Source organism: Sander lucioperca, chromosome 1 (genome assembly GCF_008315115.2).
Source record: "Sander lucioperca isolate FBNREF2018 chromosome 1, SLUC_FBN_1.2, whole genome shotgun sequence".
Taxonomy (NCBI): domain Eukaryota; kingdom Metazoa; phylum Chordata; class Actinopteri; order Perciformes; family Percidae; genus Sander; species Sander lucioperca.
In genome coordinates, this window is record NC_050173.1 from 38,975,433 (window position 1) to 38,988,893 (window position 13,461).

The following is a 13,461-nucleotide window of genomic DNA, read 5'->3' on the forward strand; positions in this document are numbered from 1 at the left end:
GATTAATTGAGAAAATAATTGGCAGATTAATACATAATGAAAATATTCGTTAGTTGCAGCCCTGGACAGGTGGTAACAAAATAAAATATGTAATGATATGGTAAATCACTGATTAAAAGGGCAGGCTGGTGTAAACATCTGGAATTATAGCCCGGGAGAATAGAAAAGCCAGGCATATTTTTCAGGTTCTGCTCTGTGCATCTGAAAAGGGGATTAACAGAGCGGGAGGGTAGTACAGAAGACCACTCAGGGACAGACATGATCCCACTCAAGTGATGATACGGTGACAAGCTGCACAAACATCCCCAACAGAGAGACAGAAAGAGCAGGAAGGAGGAGAGGGGAGGGATGTAATGTAAGAACGGCGGGATAGAAAAACGGCTTGAGAGTTGAGGAAGAAACTGGGAGCAGACTGTGAGAGAGGTACGATAAGAAAACAGCTTCAAAGCAGATACAGTCCACTCTCTCCTTGAAGGAACAATATCCCAGAAAGACAGTGACACCTGTGCTGTTGTTTAGTGCCTAGTTGTTAGGGCTGAACAATGTTTGTACCATTAAAAGGTGTTCAGAGGCGATGTTTAGAGAGACTACAACCCTGCTCTATTTCTCATGATCTTTCCTAACACTGTGTCTGTATGAGAGAAGTACGAGAGATAGATGGAGGGGAGAGATCATGTTAAAATTCTACTCTTTCTTCAGTCAAGCTTAAAATTGAAAATTTGAATTTAAATAACAATGATTAGGGCTGTGAATCTATGGCTTCATGTCTCAGTAGTTCTATTTTTTTTTTTATCATTTGGTTGGAATTTGTAAAATCCAATTTGATTCATTTTTCTTTTGTGGCAAAAATACACATCAGTCACATTGATACATAATTGCAATGTTCATTATTTTAAAAGGTGAAAATATATCGTACTGCCAAAAAAAACCTCATTGAATAGCTTGGCAAAGTACTTTTGGCGGTTTAAAAAACCCCTCTAAACATTACTTTTACAAAGTTGACTGTTTCTTAGAAGCCAAAATGCTGCCATAGTTTGGACTTTATAGGTTTAACAGAGCATTAACATCATATCTCCAGATTGCTTTCCTTGTCTGCAATGCGGGACATTTTAAAATGCAGAATTTGTACTTCTCAGTGTGCTGACCAAGAGGGTCTTATTGAAGAACAAATTCAAAGTGCTCGGAGATGATGTGAGTACAGAGCCCCATTACACAAAGAAATATGTACACCAGTGTGAGGTGCTTTAATATTTTAAAGCCTTTTCAAACAGACTGTTGCTGAAGCCAAAGTGACTCTTTCTATTAGTCTTGATGCAGGCAGAATTGACGCGTGGTGCACTGAATGAATCATTAACCCAGTAACAAAATAGTGAACAAAGAACAAGACATGGCCAAAGAGGAGAGTCGGGACAACACAGCTTCACTCAGATGATCCAGGAATAGAAACACCTCAAACATTCATTATTGCAGCAGCAGCAGCAGCAGGGTGGTGCTGTGGCTGTAAATTTGTCATGTTTATTCAATTCCATAGGAGGGAAGCAGTCAGCAGACACAATCTGGTCTATTTTAGGAATGGACTTGTCAAACAGCAGCACAGCAGGAGCCTCTTTTACCCTGTGGAAAGTTCAGATGGGACCACACGAGCCCGAGCAGACACAAACATGCTCACAGGCGCACACACACACACACACACACACACACACACACACACACACACACACACACACACACACACACACACACACACACACACACACACACCAGAGACACAGCTGGGAGACTGTGGGAACAAGCATTTTGGATCCTTTATTTGGCTGTAGCCAGAGAACAAAAAAACACCTTGGTTTCTGCCACATGACGGATTAATTGCGCGTCACACTCCAACCAGGCCTTTCCTCTCACCTTCAGTGATAACATTAAGTGAGAAACTTAGACAGGAGAGGACAGCTTCTATGTGGCCTCCACCTGACTGAGTGCTACTTTATTTGATTTTAATTAAAAGCTGTTTACTTATAACAACCATCTGTCCTCACAGTTCCACAGCTGACCAAATGCTGCTGTGACCCGTATAACCTGCTGTAAGCCACGTTAGGGCTAACTGTACATGTAACAATGTAATATGACTCCCATAGGAAACATCTCTTTTCCCTGCTGCTCCTCCACACTGAGGCCAAAGGTCAGGTTCAGTTACAGAACAGCCTCCTTGCGGCTGGCCGGGATTCAGTGTGTGTGTGTGTGTGTGTGTGTGTGTGTGTGTCAAGGACACCACAGCGAGGTGGATGCTTGGGGGCTTGAATCCAGTTCTCTGTGCGCTCACTACACCCCCCTCATGCCATATTACTCTGTGTGACAGCTCCAGTGCATGGCTGGAAGGACTTTCTAGGAAAGTTTATTCAGCAGCAGAGTCTTCTTATCAGTGGACAGATCTATAGCTGTCTTACTCACCAGTGTCTGATTGCAGGATAACGCATTTCATCCTGTGATTAAAACGCCAAGCTCCACTCATCTAAAGAGGTCCTTAGGAGCTTCACCTCAGGTTCTTTTGCTTCTACTCACACCTCATAGTGTGGCAGCACATTACACAATTATGGACTGCTTTGATTATCTGTGATTGTATAAGCAAATACGCTCATGGTCCTTAGACATATCAACAACAAGTTGGGGGTGTACAAGGAATACATGTTCAACTGTAGGGTTTACGTCAACACTGGGGAGACAGAGTGCTGGACAGGAAGTGGAGATGGATTTTTTTTCCCCTGAGGAATATGTTAATCTTCTTTAATTGTCCCATCTGGAAGTCTGCTCCCCTGCGTAGTCCACCTTCTGTTTATCAATAATTCAATATGTGACCAGACAGCGGGTCAAGCCTGCTTTGCTGAATTACATGCTTTACAAGACCAGCTATATAAAGGCATATTTGCATGTATTACATACTGTAAATGTGTACATGTGAATGGAAAATGGAAACTATGAGCACAAATCTCTCACAGTCCTAGCATGATGTTTTGTCAAAGCATCAAGCTGGATTCTAAAGCCTGTTAACTTCAAATAAAGCCAACAGGCTTATCTTTACGTCTTTTATCCAACTCAGAAAAGATGAACAGTGACCGGGTTGGGTCAGTGGGTAGAGCAGGCGCACATATACTGAGAGGTTTATGCCTCGACGCAGAGGTCCAGGGTTCGAATCCGACCGGTGACAATTTCCTGCATGTCTTCCCCCCTCTCTCTCCCCTTTCTCACCTAGCTGTCCTGTCGAAAATTAAAGGCAGAAAAGCCCAAAAAATAATCTATATATAAAAAAAAAAAAAAAAAGATAAACATCTTCAATGATGGTGAAGTATACAACTTCAAATTTCAGAGAGACGATACAATTTCCTCCATTTTCTCAAACAAAACTGGGAACATGCGGACAGCTAAACGGAGCCTCTGCAGAGAGTGACAACACAGTCGCTCTTTGCCATATTTACCATAACTCAGATATCAGTGTTTAGAACATCTGTGGAATTTAATCCCCACATCGCATGCTTCTGTGCGAATCAGTCTTTGGGTGTATCTGGGTGAATATCTCATGTCGGCGAGTGTGTTATGAAGTTACCAGAACGTGCTGGAGGGCTAGATCTCCTTCAGTACAATAGAGGCCACGGGGGGAGATTGATGACTCATAGGATCTCAGGAGACGGAGCGGACGCACAGATCTGTAAAGAGACACGGGACAACGGTGATGGCAACAGATGGCACCGCTCTGAAAAGGCACGAAAAAGGGGGTATAAACCTCCCATGGGGCCATGTATGGATGTCACTGCAGGATGCTAATGATATGGTGTGTCCTCTCTGGAAGAGTCACCTTTAGAACATAAAAAAGGTCTAATCTTAAGCTTAGGCTAAAAAAATCTGGAGACAAGAGGACAGTATGTACCGGATGTACAGGACTATAAACAATTACTTCATGCTGTTCTTTAGCCTCAGAGGTCAACAGCAATGTACAGAAGCAGAAATACAATCAAGTCAGCGTATACAATACCAGGCTGCTGCTGCTGCTGCTGCTTTGTAAGGGGTGAGAACAGTTTTCCTACAATAACTGGGAATTTAAAAAAAAATCCACAGGGGTTGAGTTAGAGAAAGAGACAGAAAAACACAAAGGGTGAGAGAGGGGGAAGTATTTCAAGCCTTAAACATTAGAACTAATAAAAAAAAAGAATACCATCCTGGAGTGTGTTGTTCTCATTTCTGTGATGTCTTCTACTCCTTGTTGCCATCGGTGCTCCCGATCTTAAAAAAAACAAACAGCCATAACCCCAGAGAAAGCTTGCTGTCTTATAACCTCAAAACTAAAGCTTTTTAGGTGTGCCTTTATGTTTAAATAGGTCATGTTGTTTGGCCGACCCGACTGACGGAAACATTTCTTGAAAACCATTTGAAAGAACTAAACAAAAAACAGAAACTGCTTGAGGTGGGATTGCTCTGAGAACGATGTCTGCCTCTGTGTTTGTGTGTGTTTGTGTTTTTTTGAGCATGCATGTTTCAGTTGAGATATTCTCCCTGTAAGGAATCTGTCAACTTGTTACTGTATCTAGGCTTGTCTCCACATGGTTCACAGCAAAGTCATAAGGTTGACTGGGTGCCTAACTATATACTGAACAGAAGAGCTCTCCAAATTCCATTGTATGATTTGTACAATGACATCCATCCATCCATCCATCCATCAACAGGAATGTACATGTTCACAAAGATAAAGATTAGAACAAATGTAAAACAAAGATGTGCAGTATATCAGCAAAAGGAGTAAACTTGTGGAATCTTTTAGATGAGGAAGTAAAAATGTGTTACACGTTACAAAGATTAAAAAAAAAAAAAATACTAAAAAGTAGGATGATTAACAAATATAAAAGTGAGGCATGAATGGCAATGTGTATATGAATGGGAATGTATTTTGTTTTGTTTATTTTTGCACATATGTGTGATAATATGTATATAAATACAGAAATTAATGATAATACATTTTATATAAATTCATAATATCCTGAGGGACCTAAGAATTAAAAAAAAGAGAGAATAAAATAGAATGTAAAAAGGGTAGGTGTAATAAGCAAATGCTTCATCCTACACCTTTTCGATCAGTATTGATTAGAAACGAGTTAAGATGACACTGCATGAACTAAGGTGACACACAGTTTTTGGTTGTTTTTTTACCATTTATGTTATGTAAGGGATGTTGTGTATTTATGTGATTGATTGATTGAAATAAACTAAATCTATCTATCTATCTATATTCTATATTATGTCTGTTAATAGTCTACCTGGTATGCAACATGAAATATAAGGAATCAAAATGAAATTGAGAAACGTGTTCAGAGATGCACAGCCTGAAAATCCACAGCAAAGGTGGAGAATAGAGCAGGGGTTGTTCAGGGAAACACACCTGCTCCGCAGCTTTGAAGACGAGATGAAAGCATGTCCTCTAATTACGGCACTTCGAACAACACAAATGCCAATGCTTCACTCCTCTGGCCTAAGAGGTGTGCCCCCTACCGCTTTATTTCTTTTTTATTTGTCATGTCTCACATTACTGCCTCCCTTGTGCGAAGGGATCCTCAAATGTGTGTTTTTCTGCTGTGCGATGAAGCGCGTACTCTATCTCAGTGTTGTTCCTGCGTGTGGGTAGTTGGTGAAATGTTCCTCCAAATCTCAGTTTTGTCTAACAGGCTGGGACAGGGGAGGAAAGGGGCAGCAAAAAACCCCAAACTGGCTCTTCCCCTTCTTTTAACACAATGGCTCCGACTGCTTTGTTTTTGCCCTAAAACACACACACACATCTAAACGGATTCATAAATTGTGTGAGGTCATGTTTAATCAGATGCCAGTGTGATTAGAAGGCTGCATATTAATGTGAATATCTGCATTTATCACAATGAAGAGAGAACAGAGAGAACATTTCAGAATATTTCACTGCACTTATTCTCAATCAGATCCAATACCATTCTCAATCTGAGCAGAACTGATGCAACACAGCTTTGCAATGATGCATATATAAGGACCCAAATGCTTTTGTCCCCCGCAACACTGAACTCTAGTAATCCCCATACTCGTGCCATTTACCACCGGCACAATGTAACAACGCATATGAGTTTCATCTTTTATTCACTCGGGCACTCATGATGAATTAAACAGACATTATCTTAAGAGCCTGTAACATGTAAATCTCTATCTAAGACAATATGTCGTTACCTTAAGTGTTCGGAAATATCTTGTAAATGCCGAGAATAAGTCTATTAATATGTGGTGGCCAGGACTGAATGGCTTTAATTGTTGAAAACAGTGAGAGGCAACAGATGGGAAGCTGCTACACCTAGTGGATTTAAGACAGAACTGCAAGAACGTTAGGTTAGAAACATTAGTCACAGTACATGACTAATTATATCTCTTTAAAATATATCTATAAGTTATGAATAGAAAAAGTCTGTCTGATGGGATTGCCTGGTTACAATGTAAGAAATGGAGGGGGGAAACACAGTCCTCATTCTAAGTATTCTAAGGTCATTTTAGTACAAAATGTCCTCTTTAAGTTAATGGAGCAAGAAAACACTGTCCAGGCAAACAAAAAGACAGAATTTCGTACTAAAATGCCTGTACATTTGGGAGAATACACACGCACTTGATTTGTCTAATTGAATGCCTCATAATATCATCAGCTGGATTTTAGAAAGCATTTTTGCACAGACCGAGGACTGTGGATTTTGTTCCCCATCTCTAACACGGGAATCAAGTCAGGAAAGAATCTCTTCACAGCCAGTATGGAGAGGAGAAATGATGACAGTGACCAACAAAAATGTTTCAATTTACATATGGGCAATATATATATTTTATATATATATATATATATATATATATAAAACTCCTCTGGACCCTTGCTCTCTTCACTGAGGATTATCTCAGTCAGTATACTTAATAACTTCTCAAAGCATATTTTCAAAAAACTAATATAATTCTATCAGATTGGCATTTGTATTTTGATTCCTTTTATGTTTTTTTTTATGTTTTTTTACTCATTATAAGACCCAACCTCTCTTTCTTTATCCGAGGTCAGTGGCTGTGATCATTTCTTCCACCACGGTTTCACATTGTAAACATCTGAAACTGGAGGCCGGGGTTATTGGGCAATCAAAGCCATTAAGACCTCACTATCAGCTTAATGCCAGGTTTAATTTCAAAATGGAGGGGAGCAAATGGACTGTGAAATATGTGCTAATGGTAACAAGCTTTCCAAGTTTACAGAGAGAGAGAGAGAGAGAGAGAGAGAGAGAGAGAGAGAGAGAGACAGACAGACAGACACAGAGAGAGACAGACAGAGTGCAACCTAACAATGCATTGTGCTGTTATCACTGAGTCTACACTTATAATTTCACTGAGCTTTGGAGTCAGAATTCAGGGACAAGGACAATTTAACCGCGGAGGGACAGCCTGGTATAATGTGTAACAAAGTTCACAGAGAGAAATTGAGTTCATTTAAAGTATAGAGTTCAAAAATACAGCTCACATCAAAGGAATACATCTCAACCCTCTGTGATGTCCAAGAGCAATGTGAAAACACGTGTTTGCAATTAAGACAAGGTGAGATGTGCTATTTGCAGAAAACATACATTTTTGCAGATATAATTTCACATGGAAACACCTCACGTGGGCCACCCAGTTGAACATCCACCCACACAATACATACAGTGGATCCCAACGTATTCATACATGTGACAGACCATACAGTAGTTAGTATATATATATATATATATATATATATATACAGAAATTCGACAAAGTTTCAAAAAGGATACCAACGCACTTTGACTTCAACGTCCAGATGTTGTTTAAGCTCGTCCAGATGTTGTTTAAGCTCCTTTCTTTAAGCTGCAAAGTTTAGGTTGTTCCACACAACTGTTATCTTAGCTCATTTTTTTGTTCAAAGTGAGTCAGTGTTAAGTGTTTATGACTGATGCACTGTTATTAGGCCCAAATGATTTACTGTTAAAGTATGGACAACTTATCAGCTTACAAAATGCAAAACACAATCTCTTTTTTTATGATTTAAGAGGCTTGAATCTCAAAAATGGTCTGTTTTTCATACTTTCTTAAGCAGTATATGCGAACTAGGGTAGGAGAGGCAGACTAAAACACCAATCTGCACACAGCAATGATCCGAGCCGTTGCTTTTGTCCAGGGTGGAACTAAACCTTTTATGATCATGAGTTAAAAATCCAGTGGGCTGTATTGATCTTTTTTTTTTTATTTTGTCATGTCACAAAAGGAGAAGAAAATGTGTAAATAATAAAATAAATGTCACACTGTCATGGCTTACTGGGATACTTGAATGTGTCAGTTATTGTTTGTGTTAAGGTAACACCTGTGCTTAAGTCAAAATGTCTGCTGTAAAAAATTTAAGATCGGAAGATTAGAAATGACGGTTGATGGTTGAAGGTTATTCATAACACTAAATGTCAAAAAAAAAACAAAAAAAAAAAACATGGTGGAGCTTGCAGTGCTGTGACAGGAGGAGACGCCTCAGAATATCAGTCCGTACTCGAAAACTGCGTATACATCGGATATCAAGCGTGTCTGAGCGCCACAGAGATCTGCTCACGAGGATTCCTGGCATCGTCAGCGTGGCGATTTGTGGAAGAAACATAGCTCCCAAGAACCAGAGAGCATTGTGCTAGATGTGGAGTATACACACGAGGAGGCAGCTGGAAGTCAGAAGCAGAAGGGCCAGCAGATTCTACTGGAGAGCTGAAACAACCATTAAAGGTTGTGTATCACTAGACAGCTGCATTTGAGCAAGGAGATCAACAAGGCAACACAACCGAGGGTTAACTACAACTTTTAATGTCATGTTAAACAAATTCAATATATACTTTTAAAAAATGTAAATATGCACCATGATATAAATGAAGGGCTGTCATGAATAAATGTGGCATTGGGGATAGGGCTGCACAATTAATCGCAATTTTATCAAAATCACAATATGAACTAGTGCAATGTCCAAATCGCAGGGGGATACAATATTTGTTAAAGGCAAAATATGTGTCGAACCATTCTAAAATAAAGTACTGTGGTGCTGCAGAGACGTCCCGGCCTACAAATTGTATTCTACAGACTAAAGAAAAAATCTGTTTGGTACAGATCCTCAAAAAAAAAAAAAAAAAAAAAAAAAAAATCACACTTCAATTTTTTTTAATATATATTTCAATGAAAATGAGAATAATGATACAAAAATGATCATTCCCTCCAATATCGTGAATCATATCGCAATCGCAATATCAGTCAAAATAATCGCAATTTGATATTTTTCTCATATCGTGCAGCCCTAATTGGGGATGCTTTGGCTTTAAAGCAAGCCTGCACTTCAGCAGGCCAAAATGTCCTTCTCCATTTGTCACTTCTTATTATTCTGAGAGCAGTATTACATACACTATCTCTGCATATTCAAGGCTAACAAGTGAAAATATGATTGCCAATGCTGGATTAATCCAGGGAATACAGCAAGAGTAGGAAAAACCAATCATAAAGGCTACAATAAATACAATCTGGTATCAATATTCTATTCATTATCAATGAACTCTGCTGAATCAGCAAAGACGGATCTTGATGCCGTAGCCTTGTAAAAGGACATTTATAAATTCTCCTTGTAACTCAAGACCAGTGAACATCACAACGCTTCAGCTCCACTTCAGGCCCTTAATCAAGTCTTTTATAAAAGGTGCATGACTTCACGATACACTCTTGTCCTCTTTTTCTCCACACATCCATGTTGCGTTGTCTGTATAACGCTGCTTCCTCTCAGGAGAGGTGGAACAGGCTGTGGCCGACCTGTGAGGCGTACATGGCCAGATGTGCAGCGGGGGAAATGGGGCTGCGGCCATATGAGCAGCCCAGTCCGTAAAGTGCTGCTGATCCAGCCTGCAGGTTAACACTAAGGGGAAAACCTAAGGACGGGAAGCCTGGGTGGAATACAGCTTTGGGCCCGATGCCAGCCGCTATTTTGAGTTTCTCCACCTCGGTCTCCTGAAGCCTCTTGGCTTTAGCTCGCCGGTTCTGGAACCAGATCTTGACCTGGGTCTCGGACAGCGACAGGGAGGAGGAGAACTCGGCCCGCTCGGAGATGGACAAGTACTGCTTCTGACGGAACTTTCTCTCCAGGGCCAGGAGCTGCGTGCTGGTGAAGGGAGTGCGAGGCTTGCGGTTGGTTTTGTGCTTCCTCAAGGAGCACACTGCTGGACTGAGCTGCCCTAGAGGACAGGGGGAAGATGTGAGGCCGACATTCGGCGGACTTAGGTGTACAGTGAAACTACAGCATACTATTTCACTGATTTAATATCCAAACACCTGAATAAAGGCTGGAAAAAAATGAGTTGATTGACAGAAAATGACTTGACAATTTTGATAATGGACTGATTCATTTATCAAGGAGAAGTGCAAAACCTTTCTGTTTGATGCTATTTTCCATTTGATGTCACACATTGTTTTATGAATTATTTAGACTCAGATAAATTAATCAATTCAATTAAATTATTGTCAAGTGCAGCCCTAAACAGACAAAAAAACAAAAGTGAGAGAAAATATTTAAATATTTAGAATTGCACTTATTCATAAATAAAAATGCTTATTGTTCTGTCTTTCATAAGCCTATTTCTTTCGTTACAGACTGATCCTGTATACTGATCTATATAGTAGACGTATCTCTCCATAAATGTAGCAGTTATGAAGTTTTCATATCTAAAACACGCGAGACTGGACCCTTCCTTGGGCTATTTAAGGCACCAAAAGACGATTAAACGTTAAACCATTATATAGGCTAAGCCGTTATTTAACAGTAAATCCGTATTCATCCATCTTTCCAGACATTACCCCGGGTCACTTACGGGGTGGTGTTGACATCTCAATGGGGCTGGACATCCAGGACGCACAGTCCCCTCGTTCCAAAGGCTCTGATTTGATAGATACTAATTGTCGGGAAAACACATCCGGTCTGTGCGGCCGTTCATCGTGCAAAGAGGACTTCCCATCTGTTGTGTCCGTCGCATTCCGCGGCCTCCTGTCCGACATAAGCGCGTCCACGCTGAAGGGCAGGCAGGACACCTGCGCCGCGCGCTTCTCCGGCCGCGGTGCTTCTACATCCTCGTCTGTTGAAAACTCGTCTCTACAGTCTCCAGGGGAACGCATGCTTTCTTTCATTTCTTTTCTTTTCTTTTTTTTTTTCAATCCAGAAATCGCATACCCTTTTTGTCACGGAGTGCAAACATGCAGCGTCCACACGATGAGAAATTCGGAGTTAAGTTGTTACAAAGTTGCCAAAGTTGTGCTGGGAAAAAAAACTTTTGGGAGGTTCTCGGGAATTTCAGTGAGAGCCCGGGGCTGGGGGAAGACTTGTGATTGGACGGCGCGCTTGGGTCTCTGGATGGGATCCCTGTGGTGCCACGCCCCCTACTAGACAGCAGGTCAGCTGCACATCAGCCTCATTTAGCAGTAATTATGCAGGGAGAAGATTGTTTCCCAGTTCACAACAGCTCACACGGCTTTAATCATAATTACTGACAGCGTCAGGCCGTGTTTGATCCACTCTGCAAACGCTCAGCTGACATCGAAAGCACGAGAAAATAGTCCTGCTCGATGTCCTGAATTAACGCACGTGGGTTTTTGCATGAGACTGAGGCCTGGTATTTTGTGGAGGAAACCCTACTAACATAAGTAAATCAATCTCCTGTCTACTCCATCCTGCAATTAGGCTGGCGGATTGTCCTGGCCGTCTCTCCGAGCGTCAGCGGCACCGGGATGAAAAGCATTAGTGTGACATCTGAAGAGCTGTATTTCCACCGAACAAAAGCTGACGGAGCTCCTAATTCAAGCCCTAACATACAGGACCTGACACGCAATTGTGAGAGTAATCACAATGGTAATCAATAAGAATCACGGTGCTTTTAAATTTCAAATAACACTTTGGCGAAACCACACACTTAAATGTGAGAGTCAGTTGGGAGATGGATTATGGTTTTGGGCAGGCTTTAAAATGACTGTCATTACATTGTTATTATTAACACCTTGTAATTAGGCCTCTGGAATCCGGTTCTTTTGAGCAGGATTTAACGGTAATGATGGAAAATTGCTACCTTCCTGAGGTGTGTGGCGCCCGCTGCGATTAGTCCCAGTCTCTGCTCTGACGGAGGCGTCTCGTGCCTGTTTGAAGCTCATACCTGTAGGGCTCCGGAGTATTCGGAAATATCATGAGAAGTGCAACAGCAGCTCTGAACATGGCCCTCTAACCACTCACTGATGGCATATGACAATGCAGCGTTCTGAAAACCAGCCAAAAAAAAGGGCATGGATGTTGAAACTGACATGAACAGCAGAAGGTTTATTGTCATTCTGAGTAAGATTTTAGTGTTCATTCAGCCAAGGGAAAAACATGCACAGCAGTTGATGCAAAAATGAATGTGCTTATTGCATGTTGTGTCCTATAGTGTGCCAGATTCTATCTTTACCCTCATGTCTGTCTCCGTGTCTACAATACGAGTCTCTCTTATATATACACAGATGCCCACACGTTCAAAGGCCACCTGTGAGGTGACTGGGGTGTGCTGTCCAGAGCTCTGTGATCACAGAGGCTGTGTGCCCTCTGTAATCAGCAGGATTACAGTAGCAACAGGGGCTCCACTCCCCCAGCGCCGCAACATCATTAGTCTCCATATGAGGCAGAGTGCTCACACAGCAGGAGATCGCTCTGCTGTGAGTACACATGCAAATCAATAAACGTGTCATTTCAGTGTGCTTCCGATAAGGACAAAAAAACAAAAAAAAAACATTTTCACTTGCTAATCATGTCCTGTTAAAAAGTGTTTTAAATCGTGGCCGGGTAGTGGGTAGAGCAGGCGCACATATACTGAAAGGATTATGCCTCGACGCAGAGGTCCAGGGTTCGAGTCCGACCTGTGACGATTTCCTGCATGTCTTCCCCCCTCACTCTCTCTCCCCTTTCTCACCTAGCTGTCCTATCCATCAAAGGCGGAAAAGCCCAAAAAATTATCTTTAACAAAAAAACAATTGTTTTAAATCAGTAATTAGCACAAATTTCCAAAATACTGTATCATTGCATTTCACCTCTCAATCATTCCTGGGACATGATAGGGGGAAATAATACAAGAAAAACTAAAATATTCCTTAGCTTGAAGGAATGAGTATAACTCAAACTCTATCTCATCAAGTAAAAGCAGTTGAAGCAGAAAGTACCCTCCTGTAAACGCTCTACGGATCTACACAGAGAAGGGTGTCAGAGGGATGATCGGTTGATCCAATTTCTCGTCGAGAGGCAGGTTAAAATGGACAACAGTAATATCAGTAGTTTAAATAGTATTTTATACTAAGAGTAGTATAGATGAAATATTGTTTTTTTTGATATTGTAGTTGAAGTTGCAGTATCTGTAA

At 41.1% G+C, this 13,461-nt stretch overlaps 1 protein-coding gene across 1 annotated transcript; it reads right to left on the bottom strand.

The window, feature by feature from the left end:
- Window positions 1-9,276: 9,276 nt before the first annotated feature.
- Window positions 9,277-12,801, bottom strand: LOC116064220 (homeobox protein MSX-2-like). Its single transcript, XM_031319268.2, has 2 exons — window positions 10,905-12,801; window positions 9,277-10,271 (listed from the first exon to the last, which is right to left on the bottom strand). The coding sequence occupies exons 1-2, from the start codon at window positions 11,215-11,217 to the stop codon at window positions 9,823-9,825; spliced, it is 762 nt and encodes a 253-aa protein (XP_031175128.1). The 5' UTR covers window positions 11,218-12,801; the 3' UTR covers window positions 9,277-9,822.
- Window positions 12,802-13,461: the final 660 nt, after the last annotated feature.